Genomic DNA, 16,779 nt, shown 5'->3' with positions numbered 1-16,779 from the left:
ATAGGTTCTGTAGCAGGCATGCTATTTAGCCAAACAGGATATTAATGAATACTCTACAGTGAATGTTTGCAGCTGCTTTAATGCTCATAATCACTTAACATTCCAATGGGGAAGGAAGAACAACTGTACAGTATGTAAGAGTAAGAGGGAGAATGGAGAATTAATGCCTTACTGACTCCACAGAAAGAACTGCACCATAACGCCAATGAGTCACAGAAATTCAAGAAAAACTGTATTTACTAAGCATGAATGATATTTAAAGATTTGGAATTCAGATTCACATTGACAAGCCTAGAAAAAGGGTGTTGCTTCTCTGAGCTACCTGACCTGTTTGAGCCCACTCTTATCCACACTCTATCTTCCAAGTCTTCACAGAAACTGCCAAAACCAATCTGCCCTTGTCTCCCTTTAGCTGAAGGTACTATTATGAGGGACAGGCAATTCAGCAACCAGCTAAGCTTCTTTAGCTCCAAATATCGTTTTCTGGGCAGGTAATGAGGCCCTTTCCCTCCACTATCTCAGTCTTTTGCAGCTGGCCAAGAGTCTCACTACATGTCCTACTTCTTTACAGACCTGCTGTTGGTCTGCTCCCTTCCAAACGACTGATCTTCTGGAGCATGTGCATATGGATGAAGGCTTCTAGCCCCAGTTTTTCAGCTGCAGACCTGGCAGGTTTCTGCTGCTTCCCACTGAATTGGCTCTTTTACCATTTCACATTCTAAGGGTAAAATGAACCAGAGTGCAAAGGCCAATTTCAAATCCACTTTCTTGAACGGATGGGGGGGATACACTGAGATTGGCCTATTGTACCTCGGGTAGATGAGAGGGCCTTATAGGCCTGGCTTGACATGAATAACTGGACATGGATGAGGCCTCATTGCTTGGGAGACAGGATTAGGGAGGTACGTGGATCAGCAGGCTGAAACCAGAATGTCTGTACTAGCTAAGATAAAGGGCAGGGCCGTCCTTAGCCATAGGCAGAATAGGCAGCAGCCTAGGGCACCACTAGTTCTGGGGGCACTGCTCTGCCGGGAGCTCGGACAGACGGGAAGCAGTAGAGCATGTAAGAACAGAGCTGCTGGGTCCTAGAGAGAGATGAATGCAGCACAGTCTGAGGTGGGGGATTGGCTGTTGGGGTCTCTGGGAAGGGGTGGGGGAAGGAACTCCCCTGTAGGGTTACCAGATGTCCCGATTTTATAGGGACAGTCCTGATTTTTGGGTCTTTTTCTTATATAGGCTCCTATTCCCCCCCACCTCTGTCCCGATTTTTCACACTTGCTGTCTGGTCACCCTAGGTGGGGGTAATTGGTACCTATATAAAACAAAGCCCCAAATATCGGGACTGGCCCTATAAAATCAGGACATCTGGATCTGGTCACCCTAGCTGGGGAGCGCGTCTCTCCCCCAAGCTGGCAGTGATCCATTTCACCCGGGGGAAGCTTCACAGGGCAGGATGAGCTGCTTTGGCTCCATGGGTGCCTCGTCCCTGAGATCAGATGCTGCGCTAACTTCACCATGGTCCGTTGGGCTGGTGGTGGTGCCCATTGGCGTGTGATCGGAGCTGAGGGTTTGCTGCTGCTGTTGCCACTCTGCACCCCAAAAGGTGGATTTAGGGGTCCTGCAGTTTTCCGCCTATCTCCTCCTCTACTGCAGCTGTTGGACCAGCAGGATGGGGGGTGAGCCAAGCATGGAAGCAGTACTGTGTTGCCATTTAGACTGTCATTTAACAAATTTGTTCGCCAAAAATACTTGCTAACAATCCTGAATTCAATTTCAATATATTTTTTTGAAAAAACAAAAAATTAAGTTGTTGACAATTATTTGTGACAAGTTTGGTATGGGGAAGGAAGTGGGCCAGTTTTCATCAGAGAAACAAAAAATGTTGTCTGACTTTCCTATAGCCCTGTCACTGCTAAATAGAGTCCTCCAACAACTGTAATATGCTCATCTCCTTACTAGTGTATAGAGCAGGGGTCAGCAACCTACAGCACACGTGCCAAAGATGGCATGCGAGCTGATTTTTGATGGCATGCGACAATGGGCTGAGCAGCTCAGCCCGCTGCTGCTCTGGGGTTCTGACTGCTGCCCCATTGCCACCCGGGGTCCTGGTCGCTGGCCCCACTCAGCACCCGCTACTGGTCTGGGGACCCCCAAGGAACCCCAGGCTGGCAGTGGGCTGAGCAGGCCGGTGGCTGAGACCCCGGCTGAGCCACTCAACCCACTGTCGGCCTGGGGTTCCATTCACTCAGCTGGTAACGGACTGAGCAGGACTAAATTCAACAAAATAGGAAAACAAGAGCAACTAATGACAAAGTGCAAGAACCTAGAGCAGTGGTCCCCAACCTTTTTCATCTGGCGGTCACCAGATGAAGGACCGTGGCAATGGACGAGCATCTGCCGAAATGCTGCCGAAATTCAACGGCATTTCAGCGGCGATGCCTCTGGATGATGCTGCTTATCGGCGGCATGCGGTGTCATCCAGAGGTGTCGCCGCCGAAATACCGCCGAATTTTGGCAGCATTTCAGCGGATGCTCGTCCGCCAGCCAGTACGCAGGTGCACTGAGAGGCCCTGTGGGCGCCATGGCACCCTCGGGCACCACGCTGGGGACCCCTGACCTAGAGAGCCTCCTGAAGCACGGTGATCGTTTTGATTTAAATGGACTTGAACTGCATGAAGAATTGAGTACACTGTCATCAACGTTGCCACATGCAAAATCGATGATGGACGTTGTACGGTTTACTCATACCAGCAAACTTGTTGATATATATCCTAATGTGTACATTGCCACTCATATTCTATTGACAATTCCTGTAACAGTAGCATCAGAAGAACGGAGTTTCTCAAAACTGAAGCTCATTAAAAACTATCTCTGCTCTACAAGGAGTCAGGAATGCTTGACTGGTCTTGCTATTCTTGCAATCGAACAAGACATCACTTTGTCTTTTTCATACGATGACATTACGGATTTTGCAGCCAAACAAGCCAGAACGGTTGCTTTTCATTAAAAACAAAGCCTTGTTTCAATACCTCTGCATAGAAATTTCCAATACAATGTTGACAAATTAAAAAAAAAATCTATTATTTGCATCATTCTGTTAAATCAGAATTTTTTCTATAGTGCTACTTCTTTAGTGCTAGTCCATCAGCGTTACAGTGTGCTTCATTAACCTCAACTGGTTTTAATAACATGCATGTGGCAAGTTTTCCAGCAGTGTAAGCTTATGTTTGTGTTGTTAAGAGCAAGACAGGCACAGGGGCCTCAGTTTAATAATCCCGCCTAGGGCACCACAAATTCTAAGGACGGCCCTGATAAAGGGGGAACACTCAGGGAACCATTTACAATGGACAAGATGACAATGGATAGGACAAGTGTGGACCATAACATAAGGCAAAGAGTAAATTGTGCAGAGATAATGTGTACAGGGATTAATTCTTACAAAGTAATTCAGCCAATCCCAAAATGTGTGATGAAATGTACAGTAAATGCAATCTAATATGTAAATGCATATAAAGGAAGAGGTTTTCTGTGTAACTTTGGATGTGTGGCACAGCCTATATTGCCCCCTATGCTTGGGACTGATGAACTCACTGTAGCTTTACTGTATGCCAAATAAAGGAACCTGAGTGACAAGAAGACTGGAATCAAACTGAGTTCTTGGGGAACCAAGCTGGAGAGGTCTTGGGGAACGCCAAGAAGCCTCAGGCGCCTTATCTCCCAGAAGATCACCATCTTAATCTTCTAGATAAAGCAGAAGACTGGTAATCAATTTCTATTACCATTTCTGCCCATGTTCTTTATGTAATGCTGACACCTTGGGGTGGGTTGATGGCAGTAGAGATCAAACCTGGGAGCTAGATCTTAGTGCATGAGCCTCTACTGCTTGAGACTGTCTTAGCCAAGGCTGTAGCAGGCTCATCAATCTCTAGCTGGCATAGCCACGATTACAGAGGGACAGAGTGCCACACCAAGTAGGTGTAGCCTATATTTATGAGGCTGAGCAAGTCGCTCAATTCATCTATGTTTCAGTTTCCCCATCTGTATAATGTACTACCTACCTCACAACTGTAATCCCAGACCAAGGGTGACCATCTTTTCAAAAGACAAAAGTGGAACCGATGCAGGAACCCCACCCTCATCTGTGGCCCCATCTGCTGCTCTTCCTCCTCTTTCCCTGGGACTGCATCCTCTGGCCAGGCTGGAAGCCAGAGTTGGGCAATGGTAAGAGCCACCCAGGGAGCTTGGGCTGCTGTGGAAAGCCCGAGACCCTCCACTGGCCCTGGGCGAGAGACCAGGGTACTGAGAGTGGCCCCCGGCCTGTGTCCCTACCCACAGGGGGCGCTGTCCAGGACATGTGGAAGGTTCAGGGCTCCCCACAGTGACCTGGGAGGCTCTTACTTCTGCCTGTCTCCAGCTTCTGGCCTGGCCAGGGGGTAAGGCCTCGAGGGAAGAAGAGGAGCAGGGGCTGGAGCCTCTTGGCAAGGGGGGCTACAGCCCATCTCAGCTCCCCTGCCACTTGGAAGAGGCTGGTGTTGCCCCTGAGCCTCGGGCAGGCACAGAGCAGTGCCACAGGGAATCCAAGACAAATGCTGTCCCGGAGTCATTCAGCCTGAGTCCAGGATTTGAACTCTTCATTTCAGGACTGTCCTGTCCAATTCGGGATGGGTGGTCATCCTAGCTAGACCACAATCTTCAAAACACAAGGAAAAATGAAGCAAGACACGCAGGTAGGTGATCAATCAAATCATGTAATCACCACGAAACAGTTCAGGGAGCAGGAACCAGGAAACAAACAGGAAATGGAAGAGGGAGCAGGAAGCAAGATGCAGAAAGGCAACACACACATCAGTCGTCACAATTTCCTTTTTTTCTCCCCAAAAGTTCAACAGTACCTGGCCAGAGGCAGCTGGTGATCCTGGCTCTGATTCAGCTCAGGGGCTGGATGCTATTGTTGTGGCACAGCTTCCGTAATTTGCCACATATTATCATACAGAAATGAGCCTCCTCTTCCCTATCTGTTTCCCTTTCGGTAGGAAGTATATCTCGTTGGTTAACAATGTGTTCTCTGTGCGGTAAACACACTCGCCACACTCCGTACCCTGCAGCCCGCAAGATCATGCCATGAGTAATGAAAATGCTTCCAGACCCTCACCTAGAATACACTGCTTGTCCAGGATAGAATGTGTGGAGTCTTGTGTGGATACACTTGTTGAAAGTCATACATTTCCTAGTCACATCAGTTGGCTTCGAGGATGGCAAAGGGGTGGGATGAGCCTTTTCCATCAGCATAGACAACTTGGTGCTCATTGGACAGTTGAACAGCCAGTAGAAAGGGGTTTCTCCAGTATTTTCATGAGATGTACTCCAAATAACATATAAAGCATGACTCAATGCAATAGGTAAGAGTATACCTAGAAGTTCCTGCAGTATGCTAGCTACACACTTCTTCAGAGTCCTGTGTAGTCTTTCCACTGTGCCATTTCCTTGTGGATGGTACACAGCAGATTTATAATGTACTGTACCAATAGTCATCAGAAAGTCTTCAAACTCTCTTTAAAGAAAAGGTGTCTCATTCTGAAACAAGGCTCTCTGGTAGGCCAAAGATTGCAAATAAAGTGGTTAGGCAAGAATTTAGTTCCTCAGAGGTATCTGTCTTGTGAAATTATGAATACAAAGCGGTAACGTGAGTAATAGTCTATAGCAGCATCTTTTGCAAAACTGCACTTGGCCACATTCAACTTTATGCCTGCTTGTTGGGGTCAGGTTAGCACCTGGTCCAGAATAGCATTATGCCCAGGAAGGGTCTGAGCAAAGATGAGAATGTCATCCAAATAACAACATGCACCCGGGTAGAGACAGAGGTGGAATGGCCACTTGAACGGTCCCTTACAATTTGTGCTAACTACATATGCTAAACAATCTGATCTACCTTGCATTTTGCTGTGAAGCTGGGAGCTCCTTTCCCAGGCCTGAAGAAGAGCTCTGTGCGGCTTGAAAGCTTCTCTCTCTCACCAACAGAAGTTGGTCCAACAAAAGATATCACCTCACTCACTCTGTTTCTCTAAAATCTGCACACAGTCAAATGTTGCCGCTCTTCTTGTATATGGTCACCATAGGTGAAATCCAATCCACAGGCCCTTCCACCTCCTGAATGAAGCCATTAGCTTTCATGTAGTGCAATTCCATTCAGATCTTGTCCATAAGTGCAGGAGGTACATAATTTGCAGGCATGCAAAGGGCTTGGTGTTCAAATCCAACAGCAGAGACAACGGATATCCCATGGACAGAATACTGTCAGTGTTAAATAAATCATGGTGCCTCTGAATGATACGTTGTGCAGCCCCTTCTATTCTAGCTATTCTAGAATAGCTAGCATAACTACTCCTCCGGTGTCCAAGCTGCAAGCACACATCATATAATGGGAAAGGATTTGCAGTAGCAGCACCTTTAATAACATTAAACTTTGCAGTCAAGGCTACACCTCTGTGGAGCATAGAGCTTCACCCATTGTCTGCAAATCATACAAATTCCAAGCTTTTATAACCACTGTTGTCAGGCAAATATCCAAATTATGAACTAACTCAGAGGGGAGAATGTTAACTTCAGCACCCCTATCCACCAAGCACTTCAGCAGTGTACCGTTATAATACAGGATTCCAGCTCCAGTGCCTTGCCACTTGAGGAGATTGTACTAAAGGAAACATCTGGTCCCTGGTAAAGATAGTTTTGTGCAGCTCTACATTTACACTATGCACTGAAGGCTTCCTGTCTTTGTGAATCAGTGTATGGTGGCAGACTAACTTAAAGCATCCTTCCTTCTCACAAGCCTGGCACTGGGCACTGCTAGCCGGGCAGGCCTGGAAATTGGCCAAGTGACCTGTACTACTACAGCAGAAATAGCGAGGAGCTGGCAACTTTTGCTGCTGAGGCCATGGAGCGGGAGTAGGTAGCATTGTATGACTCTGGGCAATGGAAGCAGGAGAAGCAGGTAACGGGGACTGAAGTATAGACACAAAGGTAGCAGCAGTCTGAGACATTCCAGCCCAAATCCTCTCAATTCCCTCACTCTTAATATCTGTGGCTTCAGAAGTTAGACGCCTATCTTCAGCTAGTAACCATTTGCTCAGGCAGTCACTGGCTATGCCAGTCACAAAAATGTCCCTGAGCTTGATCATCATAACATCCCTGAATTCACAGGTAAGGGCCAACTGCCAGAAATGACAAGCAAACTGACATATTGTTTTGCTGGGCTGCTGGTGAGCCTCAAAAAAACACCCTAACAATTTTCCTTTTTAACAGAACAGAAGCTCCACTCACAACATATTTGTTGAGAAGCTGGACAGACACTTCAAAGGAAGGGTTGGGCTCTTTGAGTTCATCATAAATATCAATGCCATCACAACCTAAGCCGTTCTGCAGCAAGGGTAATCTAGCAGCACCAGAGAGTTGCAGGATCTGCACATAGTTCCAAAAATTCTGAATTAAGTATCGCCAGTCAACAGGTGAAGGATGTGCAGGCAGCGTAAGTAGCAGAATAGAAGCACTTGATGCCATAATTTTATGCTCTGATGCATCCCAGAATACAATCCCCAAAACACAAGGAAAATGAAGCAAGAAACACAGGCAGACGGTCAATCAAAACATGTAATAACCAGGAAACAGCTAAATCAGCAACAGTCTGAACAAAACATAACAACAGTCCCCAATGACAGATATGTAGCAGCAGGTGCTAAGTAACTGCACACATTCAACACCAGGCACTCCCTTCCCCGCCCAGTCCCAGAAGAACAGGAACTGGAACATTGAGTTCAGGGAGCAGGAACCAGGAAACAAACAGGAATATGGAGTAGGAAGCAAGAAGCGGGAAAGCAACACAAATAGACACTAGACATCACAGCAATGAAACTTATATCATTAATGTTTGTAAAGTGCTTTGAGATCCTTGTATGGAAGACACTACGGAAATGCAAAATTATTATTTGTGGGAAAGGTGGCAGGGATGCCATTACAGATTTTGAGGAGGGGGACAACTTTAACCGTGATTCCAGGAGCTGCTTAGGCACCTGAAAACTCTAGTCTCTTGGCAGATACCTTAGCAATTAGCTGACAGGAGCACTATATCTAACTGTTACATAAAAGAAAGAAAATTAAATGAATATTAGACCCACTCAGCTCTTATACTAACATGTTCTGACATCTTGTGGCAAGTCACTTAAGGGATACTGGTTAGGTTTAAAATTTTAATGTATATTCTTACTTTGTTACTAACTCTGCGGAGAGAGAGACTCCATTAGCACTCCTGGGTTCTGTCTAAGCTCTGGGAGGGCAGTGGAGTCTAGTGGGTTACAGCAGGGGGTAGGTACATCTGGGTTATATATAAGAACATCAGAATGGCCACACTGGGTAAGACCAATGGTCCATCTGGTCCAGAATCCTGTCTTCCAACAGTGGCCAACGCCAGGTGCTTTCGAGGGCATGAACAGAACAGGCAATCATTGAGTGATTCATCCCGTCACTCATTCCCAGCTTTTGGCATCATCCCTGCCTTCCTGGCTAATAGCCATTGATGGACCTATCCTCCATGAACTTATCTAGGTTTTTTTTGAACCATCTTATAGTTTTGGCTCTCACAACATCCCCTGGCAAAGAGTTCCACGGGTTGATTGTGAAGAAATATTTCCTTTTGTTTTTTTTTAAAACTGCTGCCTAATAATTTTATTAGGTGACCCCTAGTTCTTGTGTTATGTGAAGGAGTAAACAACATTTCTTTATTAAAGTTTTCCATGCCATTAATGATTTTATAGATCTCTACCATATTCCCCCTTAGTCGCCTCTTTTCCAAGCCGAAAAGTCCCAGTTTTATTAATCTCTCCTCATATGGCAGCCATTCCATACCCCTAATCATTTCCGTTGCCCTTCTTTGTACCATTTCCAAATCCAATATATCTTTTTTGAAATGAGGTGACCACAACTGCACGCAGTATTCAAGACGTGGGCATACCATGGATTTATATAGGGGCAATATGATATTTTCTGTTTTGTTGTTCTATCCCTTTCCTAATGATTCCCAACATTCTGTTTGCTTTTTTGATTGCCACTGCACATTGAATAAACGTTTTCAGAGAACTATCCACCGTGACTCCAAGATCTTTTTCTTGACTGGTAACAGCTAATTTAGACCCCATCATTTTGTATGTATAGTTGGGAGTATATTTTGCCATGTGTATTACTTTGAATTTCATCTGCCATTTTGTTGTCCAGTCACCAAGTTTTGTGAGATCCCTTTGCAACTCTTTGCAGTCAGCTTTGGACTTAACTATCCTGAGAAATTTTGTATCATCTGCAAATTTTGACACCTCACTTTTTACCCCTTTTTTTTCAGATCATTCATGAATACGTTGAACAGCACTGGTCCCAGTACAGACCCCTGGCGGACACCACTGCTTACCTCTCCTCATTCTGAAAATGGACCATTTATTCCTAACCTTTGTTTCCTATCTTTTAACTGAAGTGCCTGGCAATGCTTTCAGGATCATCTAATGATCCTTAATTTAATTTAAAGACAGGCCTTTTGTTATCTTAATCACCCTGCCTCTGTTTATAAACAAACGCCCTGCCCCAAGGGCGGAAACTGAGAGCAGCACAGAACTCATCACATTCCACACTCAAGCTCTGTCTGGGGCTAGGACATGTGCTGTGAGCAGATCTCAGGTATGAAACCCAGGAGGGTGCAGTAGTCCTCCCCAAAATGGTAACACTGGAAGATATTTTTAACAGCTGGAGTCAAAATATCCTTCATGACAAGCTTCAGACAGACCACTCCCAAAGTAGACTTGTTAATATTGAGGCTATCAGCTTTCTGGGACACTAAAGACTTAAAACTAGGTAAAGCAGGATAGGGGCCATGTTGACACCTCCCTCACAGGGAGCCATTTATTACAATTTCCCAAAACCTCAAAACAAGCTTGCAGTTTCAATCAAAGTTCCAGATAAAGATTTGGTAGCACGTATATCTTACTTTATCCAACCTAGCTATCTACCTCAATATGAATCGTCTTTTTTTTCATTATTAAAATTTTGCAAGGACCATGAAGTACTGTAGGTAAAATAAACTACAGGAAAACGATGATCAATGCTAGGCGTTCTGATATCATCACAAACCACTCAAGCTCTGCTCTTGTGTTTATTATGCTCAGAATTCCTCAAGTGTTTGCACAGCCTCATCTATTATGGCTCTTTAGTGCTTTCTTCTCTCATTACTACATTCATTATTTTTCTAGAGAACTCCATTCCCTTTGCCTTTTTATTACTTCCTTAGTGCTGGTGCTCACAGCAATATCAAACTGATGCTGGCAATTAAGTGGCACCACCACCTGCTTGTTCACAACATTGTCTTCCACAGTGCTGCCCCTTCCTTAGCAAAGTGCTGTACCATATTAATAGCCTGAAGTCTCCTAGCATTCTCCCTCTGGGTGTCAGCTTCTTGCACCAGTGGGTGACCAATCAGTTTCAAAGCCATGTTTACTGGCTCAGAGCATTTGTCATCTTCAAACCCAGCTTTGTAATTTGCAAATAGTGCTCTGTTTTAGCTCACAGGTCATGAAGCTAACAAAATAGAGCCTTTGGCCATGGCTACACTAGAGAGTTGCAGCGCTGGTGAGGGGGTTACAGCGCTGCAACTTAGGATGTGGCCACACTTTCAAAGCACGGCCAGCGCTGCAACTCCCTGGTCGAGCCTCGGGTGTAGCGATTCCAGCGCTGGTGATCCAGCGCTGGTCAGCAAGTGTGGACCCCACCAGCCCTTTTACTGACCTCCGGGGTATAAGGAGGTATCCCATAATTCCTGTCCACAACAAACCGGAAGAAAAGGGGAGCTTGGAGTTCAGCCAAACTGCTTATTTAAAAAACAAACACAGCTCCTGTTTGCTGAGCGAGCGGAGGCAGGCAGGGGAATTACTTTGGAATGTTCACAGCTGTTTGCTTGAAGAGAGAAACAGCACGCTCACACGGCAGAGGGGGAGGGGGAAGTCCATGTTGAGCAGATGCTTATCTGGTCTGACGGCTATTTAGGAGTGCATAATTTGCATTTAGTGAATGAGAGAGGGGTGGGGGAAGGGGTCAGAACTTTTAAAATGATTGAAGGTAGGCACTGTGTGTCTTCCAGTCTTTAGAACTTGCAAGGCAGGGAGCTGAGAACAGTGTCAGCTCCAAAAATCCAATCTCTCTGTTTCCCCCACGCTCACTGTCATATTCCACCCCACCCCCCTCTTTTGAAAAGCACGTTGCAGCCACTTGAATGCTGGGATAGCTGCCCACAATGCACCACTCCCAACAGCACTGCAAATGCCGCAAATGTGGCCACACTGCAGAGCTGGTAGCTGTCAGTGTGGCCACACTGCAGCGCTAGCCCTACACAGCTGTACGAACACAGCTGTAACTACCAGCGCTGCAGAACTGTAAGTGTAGCCATGGCCTTTGGTTGGGATGCTTTGATATCATGAACAGGGTACGGTCATGTATACTGAATATGCTGAAGAACATTAATACCAGTCAGGGATGTCAGAAGAGAGAATTAATACTTTGTTTTGTAGAACAATTCAGTCTTTTTTTTTTCCACACAGCCACTAACGTGTTTTATCAATAACTAAATGCAATTAAAGTACAACTGCTTTGTAATATGGCCTGTACGCTTTAGTAGGAGGATAGGCAAGGATGTGAGCAAAGCAAGCTCTGTACTCGCCATCCTTGTCAAAATTATATATCAAAGGCAGCCCAAAACCAAATGCTTTTTGAGGTAGCATTTGTTATTGTTTTGGCATACTTCATGTATTATATAGCACCATACACAGTGACAGGGCCATAGCATATAAATAAATAAATAAATAAATAAATAAAGCACACTCTCAGAAATTTTAGGCAGTTTGGAGGTTGGGGTTCTGTGCGCATTGGTATGTAGAGACAGTTTCCACCCATTAACTATCATTTTAGAAGAGCAACTATTTTTCCCTGTAAAATCTCTCTCACATGTAGCAGAACTAGATATGATGGAGCAAATTGTTCCTTCCATTGCCAACCTAAAGGGATTGTTCCCTTCCCTTCCCTTCCCCACTTACAAGCCGTTAGTGATTGTGACGCCCAAGGTTCTGCACTTGGACAAAACAGTAGCCTGCCAGCTGAGATCCTGTATTGGACCAGTAGGCTTCCTCTTTCCACTATTTTTTTTCTCAACTGTCCTATTGTTCACTTGTTTCTCACAGTCACAGTCAGCGTCTCCACCAAATCCTGCTGTAAAGTGAGGTAATTCTTACTTGGATTGCTGTGTCCTGTAGACACCTGCTGCGACTCCTAAAATAATAAAGAAAAGCATACCATGTATTATTTTTTGTGGTAATTTTTAGAGACAATAGACGTTTGAATGTAAGTTACCTTAATACTACCAAACAGCTTTGTTAATCATTTATTCAGTCTAATCACAGAACATCATTTCCAACTATAAGAAGAAAATCAAATATTTCCTTGAAAATGCATTTACTCTAGCCTTTTTATACTTATCTCTTAATCATGACACTTTAATAGTATATTTTTTTCTATCTCCACTATCAATCTTCAGCTTATTATTCACTTATTACTCCACCAGAACTCAAGGGGCTATTACTTTCTACCAGGCTAGGTGAGAAGACAGGCAAGCAGACAAATGATTATTTCTGAAGTTCTTGCCAATATCATTTCATAGGCCATCAGATTGTTCTGGGAGCAGCACAGTTAATCTTTTCTCCTCACGTCGAGGATCCCAAGTGTCGCATCCATAATGGATCAGGAAATTGGTATACACAGCATTAGAGAATGGAAATTTAGACCCTACTCCTGAGCCTAGTTCTACTATCTACTAAACATACTGAAATATTAGGTTAAAATAAAAATGAAACTAAATCAACACCTAGTTTTCAAAAAGTGTCTTGGCACAGTATCTCTGGACTCTTAAGCTAGTCTTCAGTGGACCAGCAGATACCTATGTATCAGAAGTGGGTTTGTAACTGAACTTCACAAAAACACCTAAAACATTTCTAGTGAAACATTTAGAACATTTTTGAAAAACACTGATAGTCTGCCTTGCATTAACTCTTCCAAGTAGGTTTGTTCAAATCGGTTCTGTTTTAAATAATTCATTCAATTTTGGGCTGTTTTTAGACTTGATATATGGAAAAGGTTGTAATGTACCATATGTACTAACATTATATTGGTACTGTAGATGTATTACTGTGTATTATTTATGGACTCTTGTTCTTTAGGTGCCTCCTACAATAGCTAAAGATGGAATCTCGGTTACCATAAACATGGCACAGCACTTATATCATGCATTTTTCGGTTTAGCAGTTTCTCCAAAAATACTTTGAGCACCTTGGACTGCGTCAACAAGGCTTTTTAACAAACACTTAGTCAACTTAATGGTTCTAAATTATTTGAAGTTTTTCCACCCTTGTTTTTTAAAAAATAAGTATCTCTGACTGTCACTCAGGCTAGCCATCACTGGGCGGCTAAGCCACACGAGAAATAGATTATAGTTTAGGGAGGGCATTCCATACATATCTCCAATTATGTATGAAATAAATACACTTTATAATACTACACCATTTATTGTGCATGCTGCAATTATGACAATAAAGACGGCAACATTGACAGAATAGGTATACATGCCAATACATACATTATTTTCAGGGCAGAAAGATTTTCAGCTAAAACCTTGGTCCTAAGGGCAGTACTGAGCCAACAGACGGGCTTACAGCAATAGACAATTATTTTTTATTTCCAGGCTAAATATGTCTTTAAGCTGCAGTTACGTCTGTAAACCTTTATTAATTATGTAAGAAAAAAAGCAATTGAGCCATTTATAGCTTTCCTAAAAAGCAAAAACATGAAGAAGCCTGGACATTCAAAGTTAAAGTTACTGAAATGGAATGAAAAATAGAGAAATTCATAGTAAAAGTAACTCAAATAAACCTAGCTCTTTCCTTATCCCTTGCCCCCATGGATCTCTTTTTTCCTTCTCCCCAGCTACTGTAGGCTTGGACAGGATTTTTTTGATGGCAATTTTAAATCCACTAAGCACCTGATCATGTTTTGTTAAAATCAATGGGAGTTTTTCCATTGAGTTGAATGGGAGCATGGTCAAACTTGTAAGGGCTTAATCCCATAGCACTTCTCAACAACTTCAACTTGCAATTAAGTCAGGGTCATTGAACTGGGGGCATTCAGAATCTTGAAGGGTCAGATCTTAAATCCACTCTAGCTGTGTAATTTGCCTGTGGAGTCAGGGATCTCCAGACTGCATGGCTCTGATTTGGAATTTGCATGTCTACAATACACATCTGTTATTCACTGCCATCCTGCATATCGGAAATGACCTCACCACACATTAAGTGGTGGGGATCTTTGTCTAGCTCCTCAGAGAGGGTGTGTTGCCCCTTTAAGGGAGGCTAGAAAGCCACAGACTAACCTACCACATGGAGGCAGCTCCATACCATGTCAGCTTCAGGATGCTGACCCATCCCCTCAGGTGACCAGATGAGAAGGGGACTATTTATTATTTATGCCCCTGTCTTTTTCTGCAAAGCCCTTTTTTCACCTGGACCAGGCTGAGCAGATGCTTAATTTTTCTCCTGTCCTAAGAGGTTTATAGATTCATATATATAAGCTACAATCTATGCTACATCTCACAGTATGGCAACACTTTTTACTTTTCAAACTATTTACTTTGCGGGAATTGCCCCAACTATGATCCCTTCTGATGAAGAAATATAAAAGCCTGAATCCATTTGTTTTTTTGAGTATAATTTCAAAAAAAGCAGGAGCAGTTTGCTGTAGTGATGTGATGACAGGTACACTTGAATTTAAACGCTACTCTAGCATACAATCAAACTGTCTACTTTTCTAGGCATCATTTTTTTCAAATCTTAAAAGCAACTATATTTGGTAAAAGTGAGTCATTCACATCTGCAGTTCTTTTCTAATTCACCCATTCTAGCTTTTTAAAATTAACAAGAATAAAAGAATAATTAACTGACCACCATAAAGATGAGATGACACCAACATTTAAAGCTTCTGTTAAGAATGTGCATGCAACACACTTGTGAAAATGGACTGGTTTTCTGAAAGTGGAGAAAGAGTTGCCAAGACACCACAATGATGGGTGACCTCATCCAATCAGACATAGCTACATGGAAATGGAGTGCCTGATCTGCTTTTTGAGACATATGAAATCACTGTAAAAATGAAGGAAAAGAGCCATGCAATCACCAGAATTTACCGTATCCTCTTTTCACACAACTGAGTAGAGAATACATGAACATGAAAGTTCTCTCACAAGCATCAAGCATGTTCTGATTCAGCAGATTTAATTATTCATATAAACTTTATTTATTAAGATGTTTGTAATAAAATTACAATATAATAATGCATGATCATTTGTACCTAACAAAGTCTCACAAAGATAGTAGAGGGAAAAGCATATGTGGTGTGTCATACATATGCACTAATTCAATTATCTTTAAGATTTGAAAAATGAGAAATAAAGGGACTCATACTGCCCCTTTCTAGTAAATTTAAGAGTACAGATTAATCCCACAGAGAAAGAAAATTCAAAATTAAGGATAAAATGGACCTTTATACCCTCTACTAGGTAAAGGGATGTTGCTGGTCTGGTTTCTTTAACGTACTCTCATTGTGGTGAGGTGATGGAGGATGTCCAGTATAGTCTGTGTATTTCAAATTTGACACTGAATTTCCTTTCCTTGTGGATTTAACTTGGATCTTTACCATTAACGTAGGTTTAATTTTTATGCTGTGTATACAGTATATATATATTTAATAATGATATTTAAAATCTAGTTATTTAGCTTTCATTTCTAGCATGATTCCAAATCCATCCTGCTACAATTTTGATAACCCCTGAAACTTTAATAGCCTAATTAAGAAATTGCAAGTCTCAAGCTGTTAGATCACTAATTAGTTAAGATATAGGTTAAAAGTAGTTCAGTATGTGTTAGAATTAATGATGCTGATATTCTATTTTTATGGGAAGAATGAGCAAAAATACTTTGTAGCCTTTCAGGGAATCCTCCGAGTCCATAACAATGCTGGTGATCTGTCTACATTTCCCCTTCCACAACTCACAAATACCCTCAGCCACAGTGACATTCCCTGCGCTGAAGAGGGTTGGTATGCTACTTCTTCCTCCCGAGTCCGTCAATACTGTGCCTTGAGTTAGCTGGCAGAGTCACTAAAAATAAGCTGTGCTGGTCTCACACCATTCCCACAGAGAATGAACAAGCTGCCTTCAGCATCCCAGTCCCTGTATATTTGCCTAGAAGTAAGCAGCAAAGCTTATATCCTAAATTTAGATCCCTCACTTGCCCTTGTGTTGCTGTTAGATTGCCAGGCACTTCTGTGTGACTAATCCACAGTGATCTGGTATGGTTATAAATGTTTTATCGACATGAATTTGAGATAGCCACACTGCTCATGAATGCGGAAGCCTCTAGTGAATCATGCAGGTCATCCCAAATTCATGCTGATAAAACCTTTATACTACACAAGACCATTGTCTGATCTATGCATATGTCACATATGTTAGAGAAAATAAAATAACTAGTTTATGAATGTTTTAGAAACTTAAAAAAAAATATTTAAACCACTGTATTTCTGAGCCTGCAAAACAGATGCCTTAGTTAGAACGTAACTATGGAGGCTCAGAGTGAACCATAGAAATGCCTTAAAATGATT

At 43.0% G+C, this 16,779-nt stretch overlaps 1 protein-coding gene across 1 annotated transcript in view; it reads right to left on the bottom strand.

Moving 5' to 3' along the window:
* The window catches only part of AFF3 (AF4/FMR2 family member 3), a 525,087-nt gene that overhangs the window by 173,395 nt on the left and 334,913 nt on the right, over positions 1–16,779 (bottom strand). Inside the window, exon 6 of the mRNA XM_030570361.1 lies at positions 12,309–12,345. Coding sequence (XP_030426221.1) covers positions 12,309–12,345 — 37 coding nt within the window. The remainder of the gene's footprint in view (positions 1–12,308; positions 12,346–16,779) is intronic.

Source organism: Gopherus evgoodei, chromosome 1 (genome assembly GCF_007399415.2).
Source record: "Gopherus evgoodei ecotype Sinaloan lineage chromosome 1, rGopEvg1_v1.p, whole genome shotgun sequence".
In the NCBI taxonomy this organism is placed as follows: Eukaryota; Metazoa; Chordata; order Testudines; family Testudinidae; genus Gopherus; species Gopherus evgoodei.
Note: the sequence above shows the minus strand (reverse complement) of the source record. Positions and strands in the feature narration are given on the sequence as shown.